Source organism: Miscanthus floridulus, chromosome 11, assembly GCF_019320115.1.
Source record: "Miscanthus floridulus cultivar M001 chromosome 11, ASM1932011v1, whole genome shotgun sequence".
In the NCBI taxonomy this organism is placed as follows: Eukaryota; Viridiplantae; Streptophyta; class Magnoliopsida; order Poales; family Poaceae; genus Miscanthus; species Miscanthus floridulus.
The window spans coordinates 3,195,582-3,219,857 of NC_089590.1; the positions used below are offsets into that span (position 1 = coordinate 3,195,582).

The window sequence follows — 24,276 nt, forward strand, 5'->3', positions numbered from 1 at the left end:
TTTGTGGTATAAACCCAGACTACAAGTAGAATTCTAGTCTCGGTTGGATCCACCAACCGGGATTAAAGGTTTAGTCACGGCTGGTAGCTCCAATCGGGATTGGAGGGCGACCTTTAGTCCCGGTTTGAGCCACCAACCGGGACTAAAGGTCCCCTCCTCCTCCCCTCCTGCAAAAGATGCGCCTCTAGCCGTTGGGCAGGGGACTTTAGTCCTGGTTGGTAGCTCAACTAGGACTAATCCTGTCTTTAGTCCCAGGCCCAAAAAAGGCCAGGACTAAAGCCTAGAATCGAAAGTCTGTTCTCTACTAATGAAGGCATCATGGTGATATCCTGAAGATAGCACAAGATCTGTTAGGATATGCTAAATATTAGATTCCTTGTAAAGACTGTATCTTACCCGATTAGACTTAGACCTGATCGGCATGTAACCCTACCCCCGGGCTATAAAGGCAGGTAGGGGACCCCCTCAAAACACATCTCATCATATACGTTAGCCAATACAAATCGACAGAACACACAACTAGGGTATTACATCGAGCTGACGGCCTGAACCTGTCTAATCTTGTGTCTCTGTCACCATCTTGCTCATGTTCACCTCTTCATACAATCTACCATCGTGGGCATACCCCTCGGTGGACTGCCGATGATATTTAGTCGACACTCATCCACCTGGCGTTAGCATGCTCACGTGGCATAGTAGTTAGATTTAGGAGAGATAAGGACCATATTGCCCAAGGACGTACTAAGGATATCCACTACTACAGAACTCATCATCATCACCGCCACTTTCACCGTTGGTTTGCTCCAGGTCATTGGTGATGCTCATCACCACTGGTTCATGTTACAAATCTTGGTGAAATGATTTTCACCGCCAGTTCGTGTTATGAACTTTGGTGAAAATGGGGGCGATTGTCACCGTTGGTTCCCAACACAAACCATTGGTGATAGTCCATCATCTCCATTGGTTGGTGTTACTAACCGGCGGTGATGATCGCCCTACTTTTACTATCAGTTCATAACAGAAACAGGAGGTGAAGAACATTTTCACCAATGGTTTGACTTATGTGCCGGCAGTGATGACCATGTTGCAGCACAATAAAACTAATGTTTTCTTAAAATTAAGTCAGATGAAGATGAACTTTATATTAAAATTGTAAGTCTCGATGAGATCTATGACGTTGTAGTTGACGACTTTTCATTTGAAATAATTTAAAGTTTTAAAATTTTGTTTGAAGATCTCGTATATTTAAATTCTTCAAATTTTTCAAAATTTTCAAATTTTCCTAAGGATCTCGGATAGAAAACAACCAAAATCAAAGTTGTAGATCTTGATGAGAACTACAACTTTATAGTTGATAGCTTTTTCATTAGAAATCAATTGCGGTCTATAAATCATTTTTGATTTCTCACAATTTGAAATTCCAAATTTTCAAACGATCTTGGATGAAAAAATGACCAAGATCAAAGTTGTGGATCTCAATGAGAACTACAACTTTTTAGTCAATGACTTTTTATTTGAAATTGTTTGCCATGCTAAAACTATGTTTCATGTTCTCACAGTTCTAAATTTAAATTTATAAATGACCTCGGATGGCAAAATGACCAAAACCAATGTTGTAGATTCCATTGAGATATACAACCTTATGTGGGCGCAGCCACCATGACTCCGTCTTCATTTGGTTCAAACTTCACCGTTTACCGCTGTTGACGGTAGTTAATAACCATTATAAACCATCAATAAAACATGTATAAAGGCATAATTGTGATCACCAATAAAGGTCTAGGGGTTTAAACTAACAAATTCCACGAGTTTTGGTGAATCAATATTTTCTGCAGGGTTTATCCAGAAAACCGTCAAGGCGGACCTACATGTCAGAATTAATCGTGCTTATCCGCCACGAAACGGGGACCAGAAGGTTCCAGAGGACACCACACCGAAGCGGGAGCCAAGGGGCTGCCATGTGGGGCCGGTTGGCCCCACCTGCAGGCTGCCCAGCCCCTGGGGCCACCTGTCAGCCTCCGCCTCGTTATGTCGGTTCTCCACCACCTCCTAGGTTGCATCTACGCTGTTCTTTAAGTCGGTTTGATCCAAGGGCTCACGATGGACGCTCCGGCCAATATATATCAGCCCCTGCCCCCCTCCCTTAGCAGATCCCTAAAACCCTAATTCATATCTTCAGGATCAAAACCAGCAATCAAGAGAAGATTAGTCCTCCATAGGACCTAGTCTTATAAATAGAATAGTGAGATATAGAGTGAGAGAAGAGTTTGGAGGAGGTGCTGGCCTGTCGGTGCTCACTCTACGGCTTGTACCTTGGCGGATCCAAGTTCTACTTGAGCTTGCCTTCGAGATCTCTCTGATAATCAACTTCTGATTCAAGTAAGTAATTCTTTATATTGTTCATTAGGATCACGACTCTCTTTTGAGTGCTTTAATCTATAGTCGCTCTAGGTTAAAGTATTAATCGTAAGTGTAAGCTTGGTGCTTAGACTTGGGTTAATCGTGGAGGCCCCCTGCATTTCGGAAGGTGGTAGATCGCGTGTGTGACATAAGTTCTATATAGCCTGTACTATATAGCTTCGTTAATCCTTTGTAGTCCACCTCCCGTCTATAGGCGCAAGTAGGACGTCGTTGCGAAGGAAAGCATCCTCTACTGGTGTCTTTCCCTAGTAATGTCCCCAGTTGAATAATAGAAGACATAGTTTACCCAAGTCAGAACTAGAGAACCTCAGTTATCCTCTCTACGCTCCTATTTATCCTAACCTTATTGCTACCCCTAGTTAAGTTAGACCGTAGTTAGTCACACGTTTTCCTGTGGATACGATACTTGGAATACCTCCAGGTGAAAGCTACAGTGGTATCCATATGCTTATGGATTTATCTGTGTGCATTAAAATATACCAACAACCGCCTAAAGACTCCACACTCCTATGCACTACTTCAGTTCCTGAAATACTGATCCAATGCACCAAGGTTACACTCACATTCTCCCCCTTAACCTTGCAGTGCACTAAGATCGCTAACTCCCAGCAGATGCTTCATCACCATCAGACTACTGGCTGGCGACGCCTTTGTCAGTGAATCAGACTTCTGTTCACCAGTGCATACCGTTTTAGCAGCTATCTGCCCTCTCTCAATGCACTCTCTGATGAAGTGGTACTTGGTATCTATTTCTTTGCTACGTGGAATACCAGATTCTTCATCAGAGCTATAGCACAATTGTTGTCAACATAGTGTCACCAATCTTGCCTTTGTTATGTCTACTCACTCAACAAATTTCTGAGCCAACAAAGTGCTTGCATCGCTGCTGCGGTTGATGCCATAAACTCAGCTTCTGATGATGACAATGCCACTTATTTCTACTTTTGTGAGCACTAAGTTATCAGGTTATCATTCAGATAAAATGACATACCTCCGGTACTCGTTCTCTCAACCAAATTTCCAGCCAAATCACTCTCGGTGTAACCAGTAACACTTCTTTACCACCATGCTGGGTGTATACTAGGCCTAAGTCTATTGTTCCCTTGAGGTACCTCAGTCTGTGTTTTACTGGCTTTGTGTGCATGACAGTAGGCCTCTCCATAAACAATAATCATTCACACGACAAAAACGTCAGACGCATCGAGCAAATTTTCAACAGAGTTGACGGTTTCTACACGGCAAGCTCCCAAGCTGTACCTTTCGGCGTACGTTTTCCGTTCATTAGGGATGTTTTTGGATGGTTCGATTTACATGAATGGAATGTGACCATCTATGGATTGATAGTGTTTGGTTTGCTGGATCACGGGGATGAGAAAATCCCTGGATAGGAAATGTACCACAACATGTTGGATTTTCTGGTTCGTAAAAATCTCGCGGATCAGTTTATCCATGCCTTCTAATCTCTGTCATTAGTAAATAAATTAAGGATTATTAGCATGTTATATTATTACTTAGTAATTATGATAGTAGAATTAGTTTTAATAAGTGCTAATACATTGATTAGTGCATGTTTCGTGTGCTAATTATGATATTAGTGGTGCTAATTAATATATTTTATTTTAAATTAGTGATTATCATGACAAAATTAGTATTAGTGCATATTTATCAGTGTCTAATTAGTTGTTATTATTTTCAAATAATAGATATAATTAGTGAACTATTCTTATCCCATGGATCACCGTATCCCATCCAACTCCGTGCTCCAACCAAACGCACCCTAGCTCCATGTATCTGTACACGTATTCTTCATCCTATATATATGCACTTACAAACTGAGAGCTCGAGCGAAGATGAGGTAGTTTCCGGGAAAACGAGAGGCTGCTGCCACAATGCCTGCTGCGCTAGGTCTGACTAGTTGCATCCTTGTTGCATTAGTCCAGTGCTGGGTGGCCGCAATCGCTCCTGCATCTTGCACTGCCTCCGGCCACATGGGTGACGTCATCAGCGTCAGCTTCCCGCCTCCCGAGGGTCGTAAGTCTTTTGTCCCGTTCGGCTTATCTTATAATCTGCACTATTTAGCTCGTTTTTTCGATCGGAAGAGTGTTTTCTCTCCCAACCATTCAGCCAGGGCCACTGGGACTCAAGCGAGTTGGCGTTCTCCTGGGATGCCGGTGTCCTCTATGGTGCCCTGCACCTCACCGCCGACGAGGTTTATCAGCCGCTGGTCCTGCACGCTCCGGACGCAAAGAGGTCAGCCGGCCATGTCAGATTTTCCTATGGTTTTCCTCTCGCACTCCGCTCCCAATCCTACGACAAGATGTGGTCGGAGTTGCAGGAGGCGTCCTTCAACACAAGCTTCACCTATGGTTCTGGGATTCGGCCCGAATCGTCCAAATTTCACTGAAATTCGTCAATTTCGGCCCGGCCCGAGAGAAGACTAAACTGGCCAAATTATTTCGGCCTGATTCAAATTTGCAGCCCATTCTAGGACCAGCAAAGAGCCCACCTATCTATACAACGCTGAAAACTTCCTCACCAACACCAACCCTAGCTAGCGCCTGATGCGCTCGTCGACGCCACCGCTAGCGTCGGCTCCGCACCTCGCGGTGGCCTGCGCATCTCTCCTGCAGCCACTACGGGAGCCGTGGTCGCTTCCCGACATCCGAGGTTGCGCCATGGATGTTCCTCGATGCCGCCGCCGTGCCATGGCTGCTCCTCGATGCCCGCCGCCGCGCCGTCATCGGTGCTGCCATCTACACCCCTTGCTGCCACCACCGCATCGTTGCTGCCCTCCCTGCCGCCTGTGCATTCCACGCCGCCACCGGATGCACCCTCTCCATGCCCACGACCTGGTTTGACTGTTTGGAGAAATTTTGTTCAAATTTGCTCAAATTTCATTCAAATTTTCACTGGATACCGGTCCGAATTTTCCGAATTTCGTCTAATTCGGTGGTCACCGAATTGTTTTCAGAATTGAATCCCATAACCTTGGCTTCACCATGAGCATCAACCGGCCGCGCGACTACACTGCTGCTGGAGCCGGACACGACCACGACGGCGGTCTTCTCTTGGAGGTTCTCCCTGACCGTTACCGTCGCTCTGTTCCGAATGTTGGATTCGACAGGACCATTTACTTCCCTTTCTGTAGTGCGAAAAGAGGCAACATCTCCCTTGAGATCGGCAAGCTGCAATATTATTATGATCAAGGTTCCTTGGGCCTGTATGTCTCCATAGAGCCGGACCTGATGGCCAACGTGACGCCGGCGAATTACACGGTGTGGATTGAGTACGATGCCAAGCAGCACAACCTATCAGTGTACGTTGACAACGAAGGCAAAGCGAAACCTGAGCAAGCCTCGCTTCATGCGTCCTTGAACATCAGTAGAGAACCAAGAGATAAGGACCATTTTGCCCTAGAATGAACTAAGAATGTCCACCACTACAGAATTCATCATTATCGCCGGCACTTTCACCGTTGGTTTGCTCCAAGTCATTTGTGATGCTCATCACTGCCGGTTCCTGTTACAAACCGTTGGTGAAATGATTTTCACCGCCAGTTCGTGTTATAAACCTTGGTGAAAATGGGGGCGGTTGTCATAGCCGGTTCACAACACAAACGATTGGTGATAATCCATCATCACCGTTGGTTCGTGTTACCAACCAACAGTGATAATCACCCTATTTTTACTGTCAGTTCACAACAGAAACCGTAGGTAGAAATTGTTTTCACCAATGGTTTGACCTATGCACCGGCAGTGTTGACCATGTTGCAAGACAATGAAACTAATGTTATCTTCAAATTAAGTCCAATGAAGATGTACTTTATATTAAATTGTAAGTCTCGATGAGATCTACAATGTTGTAGTTGATGACTTTTCATTTGAAAAAATTTAAAGTCCTAAAATTTTGTTTGAAGATCTCGTATATTTAAATTCTTCAATTTTTTCGAATTGTCCTAACGATCTCGGATGGAAAACAACAATAATCAAAGTTGTAGATCTTGATGAGAACTACAACTTTGTAGTTGATGGCTTTTTCATTGAAATAAATTGCAGTCTGTAAATCATTTTTCGAGCTCTCGGAATTTGAAATTCAAAATTTTTGAATGATCTTTGATGGAAAAATGACCAAAACCAAAGTTGTGGATCTCAAAGAGAACTACAACGTTTTAGTTGATGACATTTTATTTGAAATTGTTTGCCATGCTAAATCTATGTTTCATGTTCTCACGATTAGAAATTCAAATTTATAAATGACCTCGGATGGTAAAACGACCAAAACCAAAGTTGAAGATTCCAACGAGAAGTACAACCTTGTGTGGACGCAATCACCACGACTCCGTCTTCATCCGGTTCAAACATCACTGTTTACCGCCTAATAAAGACTCCACACTCCTTTGCGTTGCTTCAGTACCTGAAACACTGACCCAATGCACCAGGGTTACACTCACATTCTAACTCCGAGCAGATGCTTCATCACCATCAGACTACTTGCTGGCGATGCCTTTGTCAGTGAATCATACTTCTGTTCACCAGTGCATACCTTTTAGCAGCTATCTGCCCTCTCTCACTGCACTCTCTGATGAAGTGGTACTTGGTATCTATATTTTTGCTACAGCCATGGAATACCAGATTCTTCGTTGGAGCTATTGCAGAATTGTTGTCAACATACAGTGTCCCCAATCTTGCCTTTGTTGATGTCAACTCACTCAACAAATTTCTGAGCCAAAGTGCCTGCATTCGCTACTGCTGTTGATGCTATAAACTCAGCTTCACATGATGACAATGCCACTATTTTCTGTTTTTGTGAGCACTAAGTTATTAGGGTATCATTAAGATAAAATGACATACCTCCGGTGCTCCTTCTCTCTAACCAAATCTCCAGCCAAGTCGTCACTCTCGGTGTATACTAGGCCTAAGTCTACTGTTCCCTTGAGATACCACATTATCTGTTTCACTGCCTTTGTGTGCGTGACCAGTAGGCCTCTCCATAAACAATAATCAGCTACACGACAAAAACGTCAGACACATCGAGCAAATTTTCAATAGATGTCTTGTTTAGATTGGGGTTAGGAATCGGTATTTGATACTGTAACACTTTCGTTTGTATTTGACAATTATTGTCCAATCATGGCTTAACTAGGCTCAAAAGATTCGTCTCGTAATTTACAATCAAACTGTGTAATTAGTTATTTTTTTTATCTATATTTAATACTCTATACATGTGTCCAAAGATTTGATGTGATGGAGAGAGAGTAAAAAAACTTGCAATCTAAACAAGGCCAGAGTTTTGACGGTTTCTACACGGCAAGCTCCCAAGCTGTACCTTTCGGCGTACGTTTTCCGCGCACGACAAAAACGTCAGACGCATCGAGCAAATTTTCAACAGAGTTGACGGTTTCTACGCGGCAAGCTCCCAATAAACCAAAGCTGTACCTTTCGGCGTACGTTTTCCGTGCATTAGCTCCATGTGTCTGTACACGTATTCTTCATCCTATATATGCACTTACAACCTGTGAGCTCGAGCGAAGATGAGGTAGTAGTTCCCAGGACAACGAGAGGCTGCTGCCACAATGCCTGTTGCGCTAGGTCTGAACAGTTGCATCCTTATTGCATTAGTCCAGTGTTGGGTGGCCGCAATCGCTCCGGCATCTTGCACTGCCTCCAGCGACCATAGTGACGTCATCAGCGTCGGCTTCCCACATCCTGAGGGTCCTCATTACTACTACGACTCAAGCCAGTTGGAGTTCTCATGGGATGCCGGTGTCCTTTTTGGTGCCCTGCACCTCACCCAGGACGAGGTTTATCAGCCGCCGGTTCTGTACGCTCCGGACGCAAAGAGGTCAGCCGGGCACGTCAGATTTCAACACGGTTTTACTCTGGCACTCCGCTCCCAATCCTTCTACGACGGGATATGGTCGGAGATGCAGGAGGCGTCCTTCAACACTACCTTCACCATGAGCATAAGCGGGTCGCGCGACTACACTGCTGCCGGCCGGGCCGGGCGCGAAGACGACGGCCTTCTCTTGGAGGTGCTCCCTGGCCATGTTTCGAATAGTGGATTCGACAGGGCCATTTACTCCCCTTTCTGTAGCGCGACCAGCGGCAACATCTCCGTCGAGATCGGCAAGCTGCAATATTATTATGATCAAGATTCGTTTGGCCTGTATGTCTCCATAGCACCGGCCCTGACGGCCAACACGACGGCGGTGAACTACACGGTGTGGATTGAGTACGATGCCAAGCAGCACAACCTATCAGTGTACGTTGACGACGAAGGCAAAGCGAAACCTGAGCAAGCAACGGTTCATGCGCCCCACAACATCAGCGCCGTCGTCACCGACGTCGTCGAGTGGTACCAGAACTACTACGGTGACTCCAGGACAACCCGTGTGCGTGGTTTCGGTTCCAGATTTGGTTTATTCGCCTCCAAGAACAGGTTATTACCCTCCCTCCAGCCAGTCGTGTATAGCTGGAACCTGACCATGGAGAGGCTCTTGCCCACGTCTCCGACGTCTGGTTTTGACGGCCGCCGCCGTCGTGTTGGATGGTTCTTGGCCAGGGTGCTTCCTCCGGTTCTTGCCGCTGCAGCTGCTACTGCGATTGTTGTGGCGGTGGCATGCTGCTTGGCGTCAAGGTACAGGGCGCTCACGATGAAGCTGAAGCTTTCCAAGGCGATGCGGCGGCTACCCGGAATACCCAGGGAGTTCGGGTATGCCGCCGTCAAGAAAGCCACCAGGAACTTCCACGAGAGCATGAGGCTCGGCAGTGGAGGCTTTGGTGCCGTGTACAAGGGTGCGATGATTGCCACCTGCGACGGAGACGACGGCCGGCAGCGGCTTCAGTACGTCGAGGTCGCCGTCAAGAAGTTCACGCGGAAGGAGAACAGCAGCTACGATGACTTCCTGGCCGAGGTCGCCGTCATCAATCGTCTTCGGCACAGGAATATCGTCCCACTCATAGGTACGTTCTCGGTCCACACGTTTCCAGCAGTTTCCAGGCGCCAATGCTGACTCTTACATTTCTGCACTTGACTATATATATATGGTGGTGGTGGTTCCACCTCTACAAAAGGTTATGTTAGGTCCTAACTTAAAAGAACTATATGTTAGGTGCTAATCCAAGAACTTGTTGATTTTGAAAGTTTTTAGGAACGGAAATTTAGCATACTTGCTTGTTTAAAGATCTTTTAAACCTTTTTATTCCAATATAAGCTTATGCAATTATTACCTTTGTTTTCTTAACATTTGTGACTCCAATCTATTTATTATACTATGATACGAGTTACATATTCTGTCTCTTTATGTTCAAGACTCAATCCGCGATATTTTCTTTCACTATATATTAACTGATTGTAGGACCCACAAAGATATTTGTTTGTTCCATTGCATAAATAAAAGTAAATTATACAGGTAGCTCCCAAACTATTATATAGGTCGTCAACCATAAAATTGCATATTTAGATCAATGAAGTGTTTAAGTACCCCATTCCTGGTCCAAAAGTAGACATGCCATAGTCGATTAGCGAACATGGCGCTCTAGCATAGATTATATACTTGTGGATCCACAACTCATAATTACATGGATGGTCCTCAAACTATTATGTGATTCTCATCTAGATTCTCAAACTTTGCTTGATCTATTTAAATACCCCAATTCCGATCTAAAACAACATGTTCTTGCTACATTTATCATCACCAGCTCGTTCGATGAGCTTCCAAGAGTTTCCTTATTATTGACCTCTTTGTTACCGCTTCCCGTCTTATCTTGATGTCTTAACTCCATTTTCGAGTATGATTGGACAGAGCCTGCTACGCCCAACATTGTTGTCAGGTGTGTCCGCTAGGAGACGTCACTCGTTCACTACGTTGGTGAGAAGCGCAGCTAGAAATCAACCTACATGGTGCTACAACCTTGATGTACCCATGAAGGCCCCCACAATGTCCCATCCGTGGGCGACTTTATCGGCGGCCTTGTCCACATTGCCGCCGGCTCCCTCCCTCCCATCCCATCCTCTATTGCTTCCAGAGGTCACCGGCGGTTGCCCGCACGGAGGCAACAAATGCGGCAGCGGGGCCCTACACGCTCTTCCTCTACTTTTTCCTCCTCGCTCCTCCATGGATGCAGGCTGCCATGGCCGATGGTGGTGTGGCTATGCGGGCTAGCAGTTGATCCACGTAGGAGACAGCTAGATCCGTGCTCCTCCATCGTGGATCTGTGCTCTGCTCGTTTTCTGGAGTAGGCTCGGCCGGGCTCATAGGTGCGACATCAATAGCGCCACTAGGATCTCGCGTGTAGGTGCAGAGGCTGCTGCGGCAGTGTTGGTATATATTAACGCATACAGAATAATCCACAAGCGCACGGATACCGACGTAGCATTTCACCAGAAAGTATTCTAGAATATCGAACTCAAGAAAACGTGTGTGAGAATAATTAAGTCTAACTTAACCCGGAGTAGCAACAAGACTTAAGATAACAGGAGCATAGGGGAGATCACTAAGGTCTTCTAGTTCTAACTTCGGTAAGCTATGTCTTCTATTGTTCAATTCTGGGGATATTACTAAGGAAAACACAGGCAGAGTATGTCTCCTATAGTAACAAGGTCCTGCTCGGCCTACAACCGGGAGGTGGACTACAAAGGATTCAATGCGGCTATAAGAGTCACCCTCGCGAGCTACCACCGATCCGAAATATAGGGTACAACCACGAGTAACCGAGTCTAAGCATCACGCTTACACTACGAATACTACTTTAGCCCAGGAGATACAAGGATTAAAGTACTCAAAAGAGTCGCAAACCTGAAGAACAATATAAACAATGATACTTACTTGAATTAGAAATTAATTACCAGAGAAATCTCAGAAGCAAGCTCAAGAAGAACTTGATTCTGCCAGGGTACAATCTATAGAGAGAGCACCGATAGGCCGGAACTCCTCCAAACTCTTCCCTCACACTTTGTCTCTCTGTTTCTAATACAAGACTAGATCCTAACTTAGAGGACTAATCTTCTCTTGATTGCTAACTCCGATCCTGGTGGAGAGGATATGAATTGTAGTTTCTGGTTTCTAGGATTTCAAGATCTGCTTGGAGGACGGGGTACAGGCAGGTATATCTAGGGGCCTTCAAGCATCTTGGACCCTTGGATCAAACCGACTTAAAAAACGGCGTAGATGCAATACTTTAGGCGGTGGAGAACCGACGAAGCGAGGAGGTGCTGCCAGGTGGGGCCCATAGGCCCCCTTCAGGTGGGGCCGGGCGGCCCCACATGTTAGTGGCTCGAGGTCTGCTTCGGTGATTTGTCTTCTGAAGTCTTCTAGAGTCTTCCCACATAGGTACCGTCATGGATAAGTGTGATTTCCTTTGACGAATAGGTCTTCCTTGACGGTTTTCTGATTAAATCCTACTGAAAACATAGATTCATCAAAACTCATGGAAATTATCAGTTTGAACCCCTAAGTCTATGTTGATGATCAATTTTAGTCATTTATGCAAGGTATATTGACGGTTTATAATTGACATTAACTACCATCAACAACTACCCCACACTTAGGCTTTTACTCGTCCTCGATAAAAGGATGGATTACTCTAGACATAACTTTGGGACAAGACATCAACATAAAACAATTCCCAGTCATACATGCACTGTAGGATTCAATGTGTCTACCACGAAACTTTGGGCGGTTGAAGAACGGAACAGCTTGAAACAGATCACCATCTTCCTTCAGTCAAGTCAATTGGAGAAACATTTTAAGATTTTTAAAAACAAAACATAGCTTACCTCCTCCTTTCGTGGTACTCTCAAATCACTCATTATATGTAGTATTTTTGGATCCTCACCGAGGCATAGATGACTTTGCCTTCTTTTTACCTACTTCTAAAAAGCTTATGTGGAACTCAGGTTGGGATAAATATGAGAACACACTTGCATTGCATATATTGTAAAGTCAAAATAAGGATCCAAGGAGAAAAATGTCATACTCTTAGATCAAGATGTGCATGTGCATGGAGATATATATATATATATATATATATATATATATATATATATATATATATATATATATATATATATATATATATGTGTATATATATATATATATGTGTCGGCTAACTTAATTCTACTATGCTCCTTGAAACATATCTCTCTTGTTTGAAACTTTGAAACACTTTTGCAAGAAAACATGGTCTATCTTATTCATCTTTCTACTCTTTTTTTAGGTAGGCATCTGAGCATCCATTGTTTTAAATATCTCGGACACTTGTCCATTGTTTCCAATACTTTCTTTTTTCCTTTATGAATAACTCTTCTTCTGTGATTGAAACTTTTTAAGAGAGACATTTACAAGAACTTGGAGCATTTATTTAGTGGAATCCTAACATATTTTTGTGTCTATTCCCAGTGTAGGAGTAGAACATTTTTTGTTGGATGGAAACATGTTTTTGCGTACTCCTAGTGTAGGAGCAGCAGATATATGTGGAGTGTACGTGATCTTGATCTTGAGAGCACAATAAATTTCTCAACAAGGGTCACAAGGTTTGACCGAACTCAATTCAATTGCATGTAGCATGTATACAAAGTTTCCCTAGTCTAGCATATCATGTATGGCTTTGGTAGGACATTGCTTTACCACAAAGGAGAGGTGTAGCTATTCTTTTAACTTTTTAAAATAAAATTCTCCAATGACGAGACATCAAGAATCAAGTTCTCATTATTCTACTATATCTCATTCCACAACAACTTAAGTAACATGGGGTCCCTAAAATAAGTTCCCACAGTAGCAAGACTTTCAGGAATAGTATTATATGAATCTATCCTTAAGTCATGACTGAAATAATCTTTCCTTCATGTTTTAAAATTGTTTATCAGATGATTTTTAATTTGGTTCAAAACAGAAAGCGAGATAGGTAAAAATAGAACATACGAGACTCAAATCTAACTTTGGTTGAAGTAGTGTAGTTTGGCGAGCGTACGGGATTCAAAATAGAACATATGGGACTCAAAACAGAGGCAATGATGGGCTGCGCCGGCCGACCCATGGGCTTGACCGGGCGGCCTGCCCCAGAGCCCTTTTCAGTCCAACTTTGGCGAGCGTGGTTCTTGTTACATTGCTTTCTGAAATTCATGATTTTTGAGATCTGATCTCGTTTCGTTGTCGCGGTGTGCTTCCCCCACATTTAATTCCTGTCTACCTGTTGGCGTGAAAACATGGGAACGTGCCGAAGACACGCAGCAAGCTAGAACGATCTAGAGATCTGCTTGGCTTCAACATAGTACTAGCCGATCCTGTGAATCCCGAAGGCATGCCAATCAATTTGACCTGCAATTAACAAGGAGAGAAAGTCTTATCAGTAGTTTAAGGCGGAACATGCCAGTTTTGCCCAGACAGTTCCAAGTGTGCTGCTTCGAGAGCAGCCAAACGGGAGAATCGACTAAATAGCCGATATGAGAAGAAATCGACTGTTAAGGACTGTGATTGTGGCAGAACCGCCCGAAATAACACAACTTCGGAGACGCTCGTCTACCACCAGACACTAAGCACCCCGAAAGCGAGCAACATCGGGCGGATTCTGTCGAGCACACCCCAAGGGATAGCCTAAATAATCCACATTTTTTCCTCATGATCCAATAATGAGAACGAGTTTACATTACTTAGTCCATTTCATACATCTAGAGTTCTTAGAAATATATTATTACAGTACTAAATTCAGAGTGTGGAAATTAAACAGCGGAATGAAAAGAAACATCCATCGATAATATACAAGGATCCGTTTGTGCCAACCAGAAGAATCCTTCACACAACGGCTACTCCTCAAGCTGCACCTAGGGGTAAATAAACCCTGAGTACACAATGTACTCGCAAGACTTATCCGACTAGTGGGAATAATTTCCCAACTCCAAAGGATATGATAAGCTTTATGGTTTGTTATTTTTTTGTGGCAAGCAACACTAATAGTGAATTCTTATGTATGCTTATTATTAGCAGCCATGATTAGTTCATTATCTAACCATTCTACGTAAGCACCTGTTCTACTTTCAAGCAAGAGTTAAGCAAACAGTTCCATTTCACCACCTTTCATCTTTCAATTCTTACTACGGTGCTAGACTGTAGACAAGCCATACCGAATCGCACGGTGATTTGCGAATCAATGTGCCCAGCTAGGTACCCCGAAACACACACCCCGCTTGTACCCCAGACACAAGCAGGACCAACCCACCACTCTCCTGTCACGGGGTCTAGGTCCCCATCCAAACTTGGACTCCAAGCCCCCGCTGCTAAGTCCAGGACTTAGTGCAGTGCTTAGACCTCCACCATCCCCGCCTCCAATTAGTCGGTCCGGAAAGAGCCGAAACCCACGACAAGGGAACAACAAGCCTTCCTTGCGCCCATACACCAGCACCGGAAGCGCCATCGGCCGATTCCCCCGCGACGGCGCCGGATCAACTGCTGGAACTCCATGGGAGGGAGGGAGGGAGGAAGAGAACCTAGCCACCGCCATCCTTGCCGTCTGCCAGACCTCCAGGAGTCGGGCTCTGGCGGCAGTCGGGCCGAGGAGGAGCGTCATAGGTCCCTGCGGCGGTGGTAGTGAGGGTGCCACCTGAGTCGCCCTCAAGGTGAGCGACGTGGGGGCCTTGCGAAAAGTTCTTTCCATTCATCGCACTCGAATCGAATGATAGTTTTGAGATCACTCGTCTAATTATGAGTTGTAGGCTCATATATTAGTTTCATGTCGGAGCAGCACGTTAGAAAATGGGGGCTATGTCATGGTTGTTTGTGTTTTGGACCAATATTGAGGTACTTAAATACTATAAGGACCTAAACATTCACTTTCATAATTTAGGGACCTAGATTAGAATGTTAGGGATCAGCTATGGCTGGGCCGTCACGTGGGACTAGGCTTGCTATGGTTAGGCCGTCGCATGAGCCCAATTCAGACTCTGCCTGGATGGAAGCCTACAAAGGCAAGAGAGCAGGAGCAGAGTAGGCATCGAACAAATTATCTAAAACAGAATCCTTTGTAGGCTTCCCACGTGACACATGACCTCCCTTACCCTCGAGGTCCTGTACTTTGATTGCACCGAATCAAGTTATCTATTAGCCAATCCAGTAGGGTTGCTAACATAGAACAACATGACACATTTAGGGACCACAAGTGTAATTTATTCCGAAACTAAATATATTTGTCTCAAGAAATATAGTTTGCTAAAATGTGGTGAAATCCGAATATATGTTTCAGGCTGGTGTTACGAGAATGGGGAGCTCCTTCTCATCTACCAGTACATGCCCAACGGCAGCCTGGACCAGCATCTCTTCCGTGAGAAATGCCACCAGCAGCAGCTTCCAATCCTACAGTGGCAGACACGCTACGATGTCATCAAGGACATCGCCGCCGGCCTCCACTACGTCCACCATGAGTACGAGCGCGCCGTGCTTCACCGCGACATCAAGGCCAGCAACATCATGCTCGACGCGGACTTCCGCGGCCGCCTCGGTGACTTCGGCCTCGCCCGTGTCGTGGCCTTCGACAAGAATTCATTCACCGACATGGGCGTCGCCGGCACTTGGGGCTTCATCGCGCCGGAGTATGCCGTCAGCCACAAGGGCACGCGCCGGACCGACGTCTACGCGTTTGGGGTGCTGGTCCTCGAGGTCGTCACCGGCAAGAGGTCGCTCGGTGCGGCAGATTCCGAGTTCCCACTGCTCATTGACTGGATCTGGTGTCTTCATGGCGAGGGAACGCTCCTGGAAGCCGTGGAGGATGAGCTCACCACCATGGCAGATTTTAGTCCAGAAAACGCCACCAGGATGCTGCTACTGGGTTTGGCGTGCAGCGACCCTAACCCGTCAGACAGACCGAGCATGGATCAGGTGGTGCAGGTCATCGCCAAGTCGATGCCGCCGCCGGCAGTGCCTCCAGTGAAGCCTGCATTCGTTTGGCCACCGGGAGGAGAGCAGCTATTGATGCTCTCAGACGATGCCGATGATGACGACGATTTTGTGGAGTCGGATCATCGTGATTCTGACAGGATACAATGGGAGGAGACGGAGCATTACTGTGATAGCTTGGCGACGGGCATCAAGCCATCATCAGAGATCACCCAGCGCAAGTCCCGTAATGTTGCTGAGACAAACATCAGTCAGGACATTGAAAAATGCGTCTAAGCACTAGGAAAATGCTTTCTAAGCATTGCTCAATATTGTGCACTCATAGTTCCGTTTCGTCCAAGGTAACATATCCACAATGAGTATATATTCGAGGAGGCTGTGGGAGGACTAGTTAACCTTCCATTTGGTGGAAGAATAGCTAATGGTGTAGTTGTTCCTGTTCATCTAAACCTAGTCAGTATTTGAGCATTTGCATGTGTTTTTTTGAGAGCTGGAGATCATGTACCAATGTCTGGTAACTGATTTATATCGCATCCATAATACAACAATCTTCAAACATACATCAAACTTATTGGTAGCCGGTACCCTTCTGGGGACCTCCTACGCCATATTTCGCCGTCCTAACCAGTGATGTTTTCAAGAAGCTTGGTTCTGCAGGTGTTAGCGTGTGTCTGTGTCGTCACGCGAAGTCATTTGGAGAGCTGGAAAGGTGGAGGTTCACTGGGTAACCCAAGGATCCAGTGAAATCATCCTCATAAAACCCGAAGACCTAAGGCCTTACGTGGGCGTGAGCCTATGCGTCAAGGTGTTCTGTGCACACGAAATCACTGGTGTGAGATTGAATTTCTGTATGATAAAAGAACTAGAATGCCCCTGCCCGTATTGGGATACATAGTATTCCATTTTCCTATCATGAATATATACATAGTATTCCATTCTCTCATCAACCACTTCACTATTCCACTTTTGCTTACCAGTTCGACCACCAATCGTCCAAGGACCAACATTTGGCGCCACCCGTGGTTGTTGATCGAGAACTTTCCAATAGCCCCTGAAAGAGCAAAATGATGGAGATCACAAAGGGATTGAAGAAAACTCAACCCATCCCACCCATTGCTGAAGATCTACGCAACACAGATGTCAACAATGAAATCACCCCAACAAGGGCTTTACCCGAAGGGAACCTTAATGACGATGCATTCGAAGACAAAGATGATGACCTCGAGAACAAAGACACATGTGAGCTGTCAACGAAAACCAAGGTTTGGCGAATTAGAAGCGTACAAGCAAGAAATAAAAAAGCTACAACAACAAAAGCTCCACTTGCAGCAAGAAGTCGCAGCAAAGCAAAGAGCTAAAGAACTGAAGATCACCATTCTAGAGGTCGAAGAGTTGTAGATCAAACTCGACAAAGAAGTCTTCAACATCGAGAGAGCAAGAAACAATGACCTGAGAGGTGATGATTTTGAAGGTTCTTCCACCAAACCCCAACACCTTCGTGGCAAGAAATCCAAAAGGAACCCCAATAGGGCATTACCCTTATCTCATGAGCTCCAGGAAAACCCGTGGCCACCAAATTATAAACCAAAGATCTTGAGATTCGATAGTTTGTCCAATCCATGCAGATTCATTCCCAGCTATGTGTGTTGACGATCATTTTAGCAGGAGGCAATAATCAAGCACTAGCAAAATCATTCATAATGTTAATAGATGGAATTCCCCACGACAGGAATATCTAGCAGAATGCCTCTCTACCCATTTGTGGGACAAAATCAAGGGGAAAGTACTCATTGCAACATTTCAAGGATTCCAACCCGAAAAGAAGACAACAAGCGACCTCATGAATTGTGTGCAACAAGACGATGAGCCACTGTCCAAATACTTGAGAAGATTTGTCTAGCTCAGGGCATAAGACACAAATGTGCCGAAAGCCATTGTAATAGTAGTGCCAATCGAGGGACTCACAACTGAGCAATGTGACTTGTGCTTCACATTTCACAATAAACATTATGTATGAATTCGCGAAATCCAATACAAAATTATAGAAGATGAAGGGCAGCACGAAATGAACTCCGTGAGTCCAGTAAGAAGCAACAGCTAGCGGTGGCTAGCATAGCAAGGTACAATATTTTTCTCTCACAACAAAACAGCATCAGTCGGCTTATCAGCCGTAGAAAGCATCAGCCGAATAGTTACTACAATCTTCAAACGTGCAACAATTTCGCACCATCAACAACCATGAGAGAGAGGAGAATCAGAAGCAAGAAACACAAGACTAACGAGAATAACATAAGATGAATTCAAAACACCATTTTACAGAGAGTGGGGTGGTCGTGATGGTCGTAGAAGGCGAAGAGGCCACGTCACACCATTCTGCCACCTGTGTGAAAATGCAGGATACCCACAAGAGATTGTTGTTTTACCAAAATGGAAAATTAAATAAAGGGAAAAGAGATCTCCAAACAGAACCACCAAAGTATGTATTCGGCAACTCATTGCAGCAACACTCAGCCTTCACATCAACATACTACCCAATATACCACTCCCTCAGGTCCATCACAATGTGCCTAACAACCATTGCCGCCATTTTCATAGGTCTTTTAGACAGTGGAGACCAACTTACCAACATCTCTCCCCACAATTCTATCCCAACCTAGCCTTCAGCACAACACCTACAACATCTGTAGTCCACGTCTGAGCAGTAGAACACCAGTCTGCCACAGCAACAACCACTAGTACACTAGAGCTCAGCACTGGCGGTTCCAGAGCCATTTGTACTGGCGTCTGAACCCACCGCCAGTGGCATAGGCTAGTGAAAATCAAAAATACTACAGGTGGTTAGTCAAGATGCGCCAGTGTTAATACCTTTGTACTGGCGGTTCTTGTAAAACAATCGCCAGTGATAATAATATTTTCACAGGCGGTTGTAGTAAACAGTCCGCCAATGTTAAAGCATTTTCACTGGCGGTTCATTTAAGTCGGCCGCCAGTGTAACGTTTTTAGCACAGGCGGTTGACCTAAATCTGCCGCCTCTGGAATAATTTTTTCCACTGGCAGTTTATTAGCAAAACCGCCAGTGAATTGTTTTTAAAAATTCAAAATTTGGCGCCATATATTTCCCACCAGTGAATATTATACACAAATTGAAACGAATCCAAATAGAAATCACAGAAAATTATATTTGCATGCAACAAAAAAGCAATATTTCTTGCAGTCTACCAAAGTCATCACACGCTAATAATGTATAATTAAAACAAATTAAGTTTCTTCCACTCATAGCTACCTCGGTCCCATGACGTACTCCTCTAATAATCCTCGTGGTTTAGCTCTAGCCTGGCAATATCTACGAGATCTCGGTACTGTGGTCGAGCTAATTCCGACTGCGGATCAAAATACTTTCCATCGAAGTGAATTATTTCTTTCATGATGAACCGGCTAAAGTCCTCACAAATGTTCATGAGCTGTTGATTCTGGAGGCACCTACTCATGGGATCACACTTGTATACCTGCAAAATATAATAAGTCATCATAATTTACAACTAACCAATACAGAGAAGGCATAAGTAGTGACAAAACTTAACATATGACTATTACTTACTTTGCTAGGGTTGTTGGTGTATCTCCCGTTTTCTCTGAGAAACTCGCACACATAGTACCCATAGTGCACCAATCCTGGTGGTTGCTTGTGGCACTATATATATAAGAGTTGGCAATTGATTACTACATAGTTGCTACGTGTACAAACATAGAATACAAATATATGTATGATTATTTAAAATTTATCGGATAGTTACTCGGCACATGTAGTGGTTTTCTGGCTTTTTTTAAATTGTACCGTCCACCCTTGAACTTATAGAACTTGTATGCCCTGCAGAGCTTGAATGAATTCAACAAGTCATATCCAAACTCTCGTAGATAATATAGAAATGTGGAAAAGCACGCATGCAAATCTCGACTTACTGTTGTAAAATATCGATGAATTTTTCATAACTGCACTGTGGGAAATCTGCAGAGTCAAGGACCAAAATCCATGCATCGTAGAGCCAAATGTACATACAAACCCAATGGTCCCTACATTTATTCAATGAAGTCATGTGTTAAGACAGTAAGAACTTTGTAAATAAAAATTATTAAAGGAGTTTACGATCAACACATACTTGAACATGTAGGGTGCACATATAATTCTCCTATCTTGGTATTGAAGAAACGTGTTTGGCCACTGCAGTTTCCTGCTTCTGTTGCTCCTTCATTCTAATTTTTGCTATTTCAGCCTCGCTCTTGCCCACAAACTTCTCATGATCAGGACCTATAACAACCATGAGCTCGTTCTCGCTTATTATTAACGGGTTCAGAAACCCAACCTTTTTCCCCTTGTGAAGAAATGGATCCTCAGTGAACCGCATCTCCTGGTCGACCTGTTGCATTCTGTAAAGCGCATGACTTTGTCAGATACTTCATATGCCCTAACATTATATTAGTAATAAAATATAATTATGTACGAGCGACACTTACAGGCACCACACGGTCACGAGCTAGACATCGAGTTTGCGAAGGTGAAACATCAACCAAATGTCCTCGAAGTCAATCATAACCTTGCTAGAGCCACCCATAAAAGTTAGTGGTGGTACAACCACGCTGAAGGCATTGATCCCAACTGAAGATGCTCTCATATACCAGTCATGCAACCTCTTCATCGCACGTGAAACACAATGGAGTTCGCACCACTGGAGTATAGGCCTGGCTGGCACATATTTATCGGTGGGGATATTATTGTAATCCTCTCTCGTTGGCTTTCGTATGGTGATCTTGTCAGAGGCGGACTTGGTAGGTTTTCCACTGCCACATGTGACTGGTCTCCTTGTCAATCCGGCCATCCACTTCTTCATGACCGCCGGTGATGATGTCTCACCGATGGGTGTAACCATTTTTGGCACATGGCCTTTAGGCTCCGACGAGGCATCCTTCTTGCTCTAGGATGATGGTGGATTCAAGGTTGTCGATGGTGGTGGGTTAGGTAGAGGCTCTGAGATGGTGTTGAGGCTAAACGCTAGTGCTGGGTTAGGTTCTGGTGATAGTGGTGTGTTACGAGATGTTGGGTTAGGTTCAGGCTCTAAAGTGGTATGAGATGGCAGTGAGGCTGCATGTGAGAACCCTCCTTCATTGTCCACTCTGAAAATGGCATCGATGGAATAGGATCGTTCAACCTAATGTCCCATCGAGGCCATAAGATGAACTCGTTGATCGCATGATCGAGTTTCTCGACACCGTTAGGAGTGGGGATGTCTAGGAAGTCATCCCTATGTCCTTCAATGGCTGTCAACACTTCTACCCTGCAGTACTCCTCTGGCATTTTCTTGTTGTGATTGTCACAGCTTGAGATCACCATACCAGTGGCAACTTCTATTGTACGAACATTGGTGATACCATACGATATAACTAGGGAGCAAGCTATTGGTGTGACGATGTCATCAACTGCATAGTGCTCCCTATTTGCCGTAGATCCGATACTGCTTGGAATTATTATAGAATCCATGGATTGCATGATGACCATCTGCATCTGTGGCGTCTGTGTGATCATCTGTGGCGGCTGCATTGTGGGCACTTGTTGACTTGACAAAACACTAGCCAATTATTGCCTTATCTCAAAATCAGGATTGGCCATGATTTCAACCAACATCTGTTGCATTTCTTGCTTAGCCTCCTCCTTAAAAATATCTCTCATAGCTTCCTTGTAGCGGTCAAGTTTTCTGTACATATCGGCATGCTCAGGAAATCCTTCCTTCAAGCCCAACCGGGATGAGAAGCCTCGCACATGACCGGGGTGCTCTAGGTTAACCAGACCAACACTAAGGGTGTCCCTCTCTCTTGATGGCTTGAATGATCCTTCCTTCTACTTAGCTGCCACGGCCAAAATATTCTTTGCTGCTTCATCAGTCATTGGATCTAGCCACGACAAACCAACCTCACTTTCTTGTGGTTTCTGCGCACGAAGCCAGTCTCCTGCCCTTCCGGGTACATCCTCCAAAATCACCGATAACCCTATCGTCTTCCTTGTAGCTTCTTCTGCCCTCCATTTGGGAATTGCACGCTGGTAACCACCAATTCCAAGGCGGTGGTGGCATATGTTCTTCTTTGCAAGTTCACTATTAGCTTGACTCTTAGATAAGAACTCTTCTGATGTCTTCTGTCCAACAAAGGTCTTCCACTTACCTGCTGTAATTTTTGGGTACTTCTTCGTTGCGTCCAACCCTTTCTTCATGAACTTGGTATTCAATTCAGACCTCTAGTTACGAAAGCTGATTGCACACTGCCTCATTGCATACTCCTTCGCAACAGCTCATGACTCGGTTGCGAAAATAAACCTTGTTCTCAACTTTTTCCACAAGTCCTTTTAGGTTTTCTTCAACAGTAGTTTCCAATTAGAGATGAGACTTTTCCCTGTGTGCCCTTATAAAAGATCGTAATCCCCTCTGTGCCCCTGGAAAAATTCAACGGTCTTCAGCGCCACTACTCCAACTTTTTCGGGTCCTCCATGCCACTTCCGTCAGTTCAGGCTCTAACGCCGTCAAACTACAGGTGTGAAAAGACGAAAATGCCCTTAAGTTCAAATATGTTATTAATTTTTTTGAGCATCTTAACGACTTCAAATGAAAAAACTCAAAACTAGAAAGTTGTAGATCTCGTCGAGATCTATAATTTTCATATAAAAATTATTTTCATTTAATTCCGCAAAAAAAATATGATTTGATATGATTAATATATCTTAGAAAAATCATCATAGTTTTTTTGCGAAATTAAATGAAAATAATTTTTATATGAAAATTATAGATCTCGACGAGATCTACAACTTTCTAGTTTTGAGTTTTTTCATTTGAAGTCGTTAAGATGCTCAAAAAAAATTAATAACATATTTGAACTTAAGGGCATTTTCGTCTTTTCACACCAGCAGTTTGACGGCGTTAGAGCCTGAACTGACGGAAGTGGCATTGAGGACCCGAAAAAGTTGGAGTAGTGGCGCTGAAGACCGCTGAATTTTTCCAGGGGCACAGAGGGGATTGCGATCTTTTATAAGGGCACACAGGGAAAAGTATTGTGATGTCAAGATTGTCCCTAACAAGGAAACCGATGGCGTTTTGATACTTAGCTGCCACCGAGATAGGTTGTACAGGCCCTCCTTTCGGGCTTACTTCTGTAACAGAATATGTATGATCCGGCCACTTGTTTATGCCCCATTCCCCATGTTTCCGCTTCCTATCTTCGACGGTGGTCTCAGTTGCCTCTGGTGCAGAATTCGATGCATCTTCCTCCATTTGGTTCGGCAATTGAGAAGTTATCTACGAAGAACAACCAGTCATATATATATTCGGTACGTAGGTATGGATATGAATAACAACCCCTCGTAGCCCTTGATTGAAATTATTAAAGTGTACCTCCTCATCTATTGGATTGTAAATAGCGTTTCGGGTTTCGGCACGATGAGCCACCCTATCTATGCTAGGGCACGGATCGGACGGCGAACTCCATGATCCACTGGTGGTGTTGTGCTGCAAGTATGATCCATGGGCACCCGCCTCATCACCATTGTTTGGTTGGGCACCCGCCTCGTCACCATTGTTTGGTGAACTCATCAAGCTAATTTTGATTTAGTGAATATTTACTTTTATGTAAGCATCGTTTAACAGCACGTACAATAAATACATAGCATGAAAATATATGTGCATCTAGCATTGAATGGACATGAAATTTTCACACATAGTATGAATTGAATAAGCTACCATAAATAGTCCAAAGTAATCGGATAACAAAAACTACTGCTACAAATTAAGCATTATAAAATATGCTACCTAGAACAATGTACATTTATATCGAACAATGTACAAATAATAACCAGCATAATATAAAAAGTAATATTCGACCCTAGAACTAATTTATTTTTCCAGCAAAAAAAGCAACCCTAGAATTAATTTTAT

The 24,276-nt window shown here is 44.2% G+C and overlaps 1 protein-coding gene and 1 pseudogene across 2 annotated transcripts; one reads left to right on the top strand and one right to left on the bottom strand.

Moving 5' to 3' along the window:
* Window positions 1-7,972: 7,972 nt before the first annotated feature.
* On the top strand, window positions 7,973-18,257 carry LOC136493149 (probable L-type lectin-domain containing receptor kinase S.5). 2 transcript variants are annotated; one of them, XR_010768310.1, is made up of 3 exons: window positions 7,973-9,383; window positions 15,657-17,136; window positions 17,284-18,257. XR_010768310.1 is itself a non-coding variant. In XM_066489198.1 (2 exons), the coding sequence occupies exons 1-2, from the start codon at window positions 7,994-7,996 to the stop codon at window positions 16,580-16,582; spliced, it is 2,316 nt and encodes a 771-aa protein (XP_066345295.1). In that variant the 5' UTR covers window positions 7,973-7,993; the 3' UTR covers window positions 16,583-18,257. The 2 variants fall into 2 exon arrangements, 1 of the variants encoding a protein (XP_066345295.1); XM_066489198.1 differs by having other exon boundaries at window positions 15,657-18,257.
* A 3,159-nt stretch (window positions 18,258-21,416) lies between these two features.
* LOC136491548 (uncharacterized) lies at window positions 21,417-23,934 on the bottom strand (annotated as a pseudogene).
* Between the last annotated feature and the right edge of the window lie 342 nt (window positions 23,935-24,276).

Coding starts and splice junctions, on each gene's coding strand:
- LOC136493149 (XM_066489198.1), top strand. CDS start 7,994: ATGCCTGTTGCGCTAGGTCTGAACAGTTGCATCCTTATTGCATTAGTC. Junction 9,384..15,656: donor GAATATCGTCCCACTCATAG/GTACGTTCTCGG, acceptor TATATGTTTCAG/GCTGGTGTTACGAGAATGGG.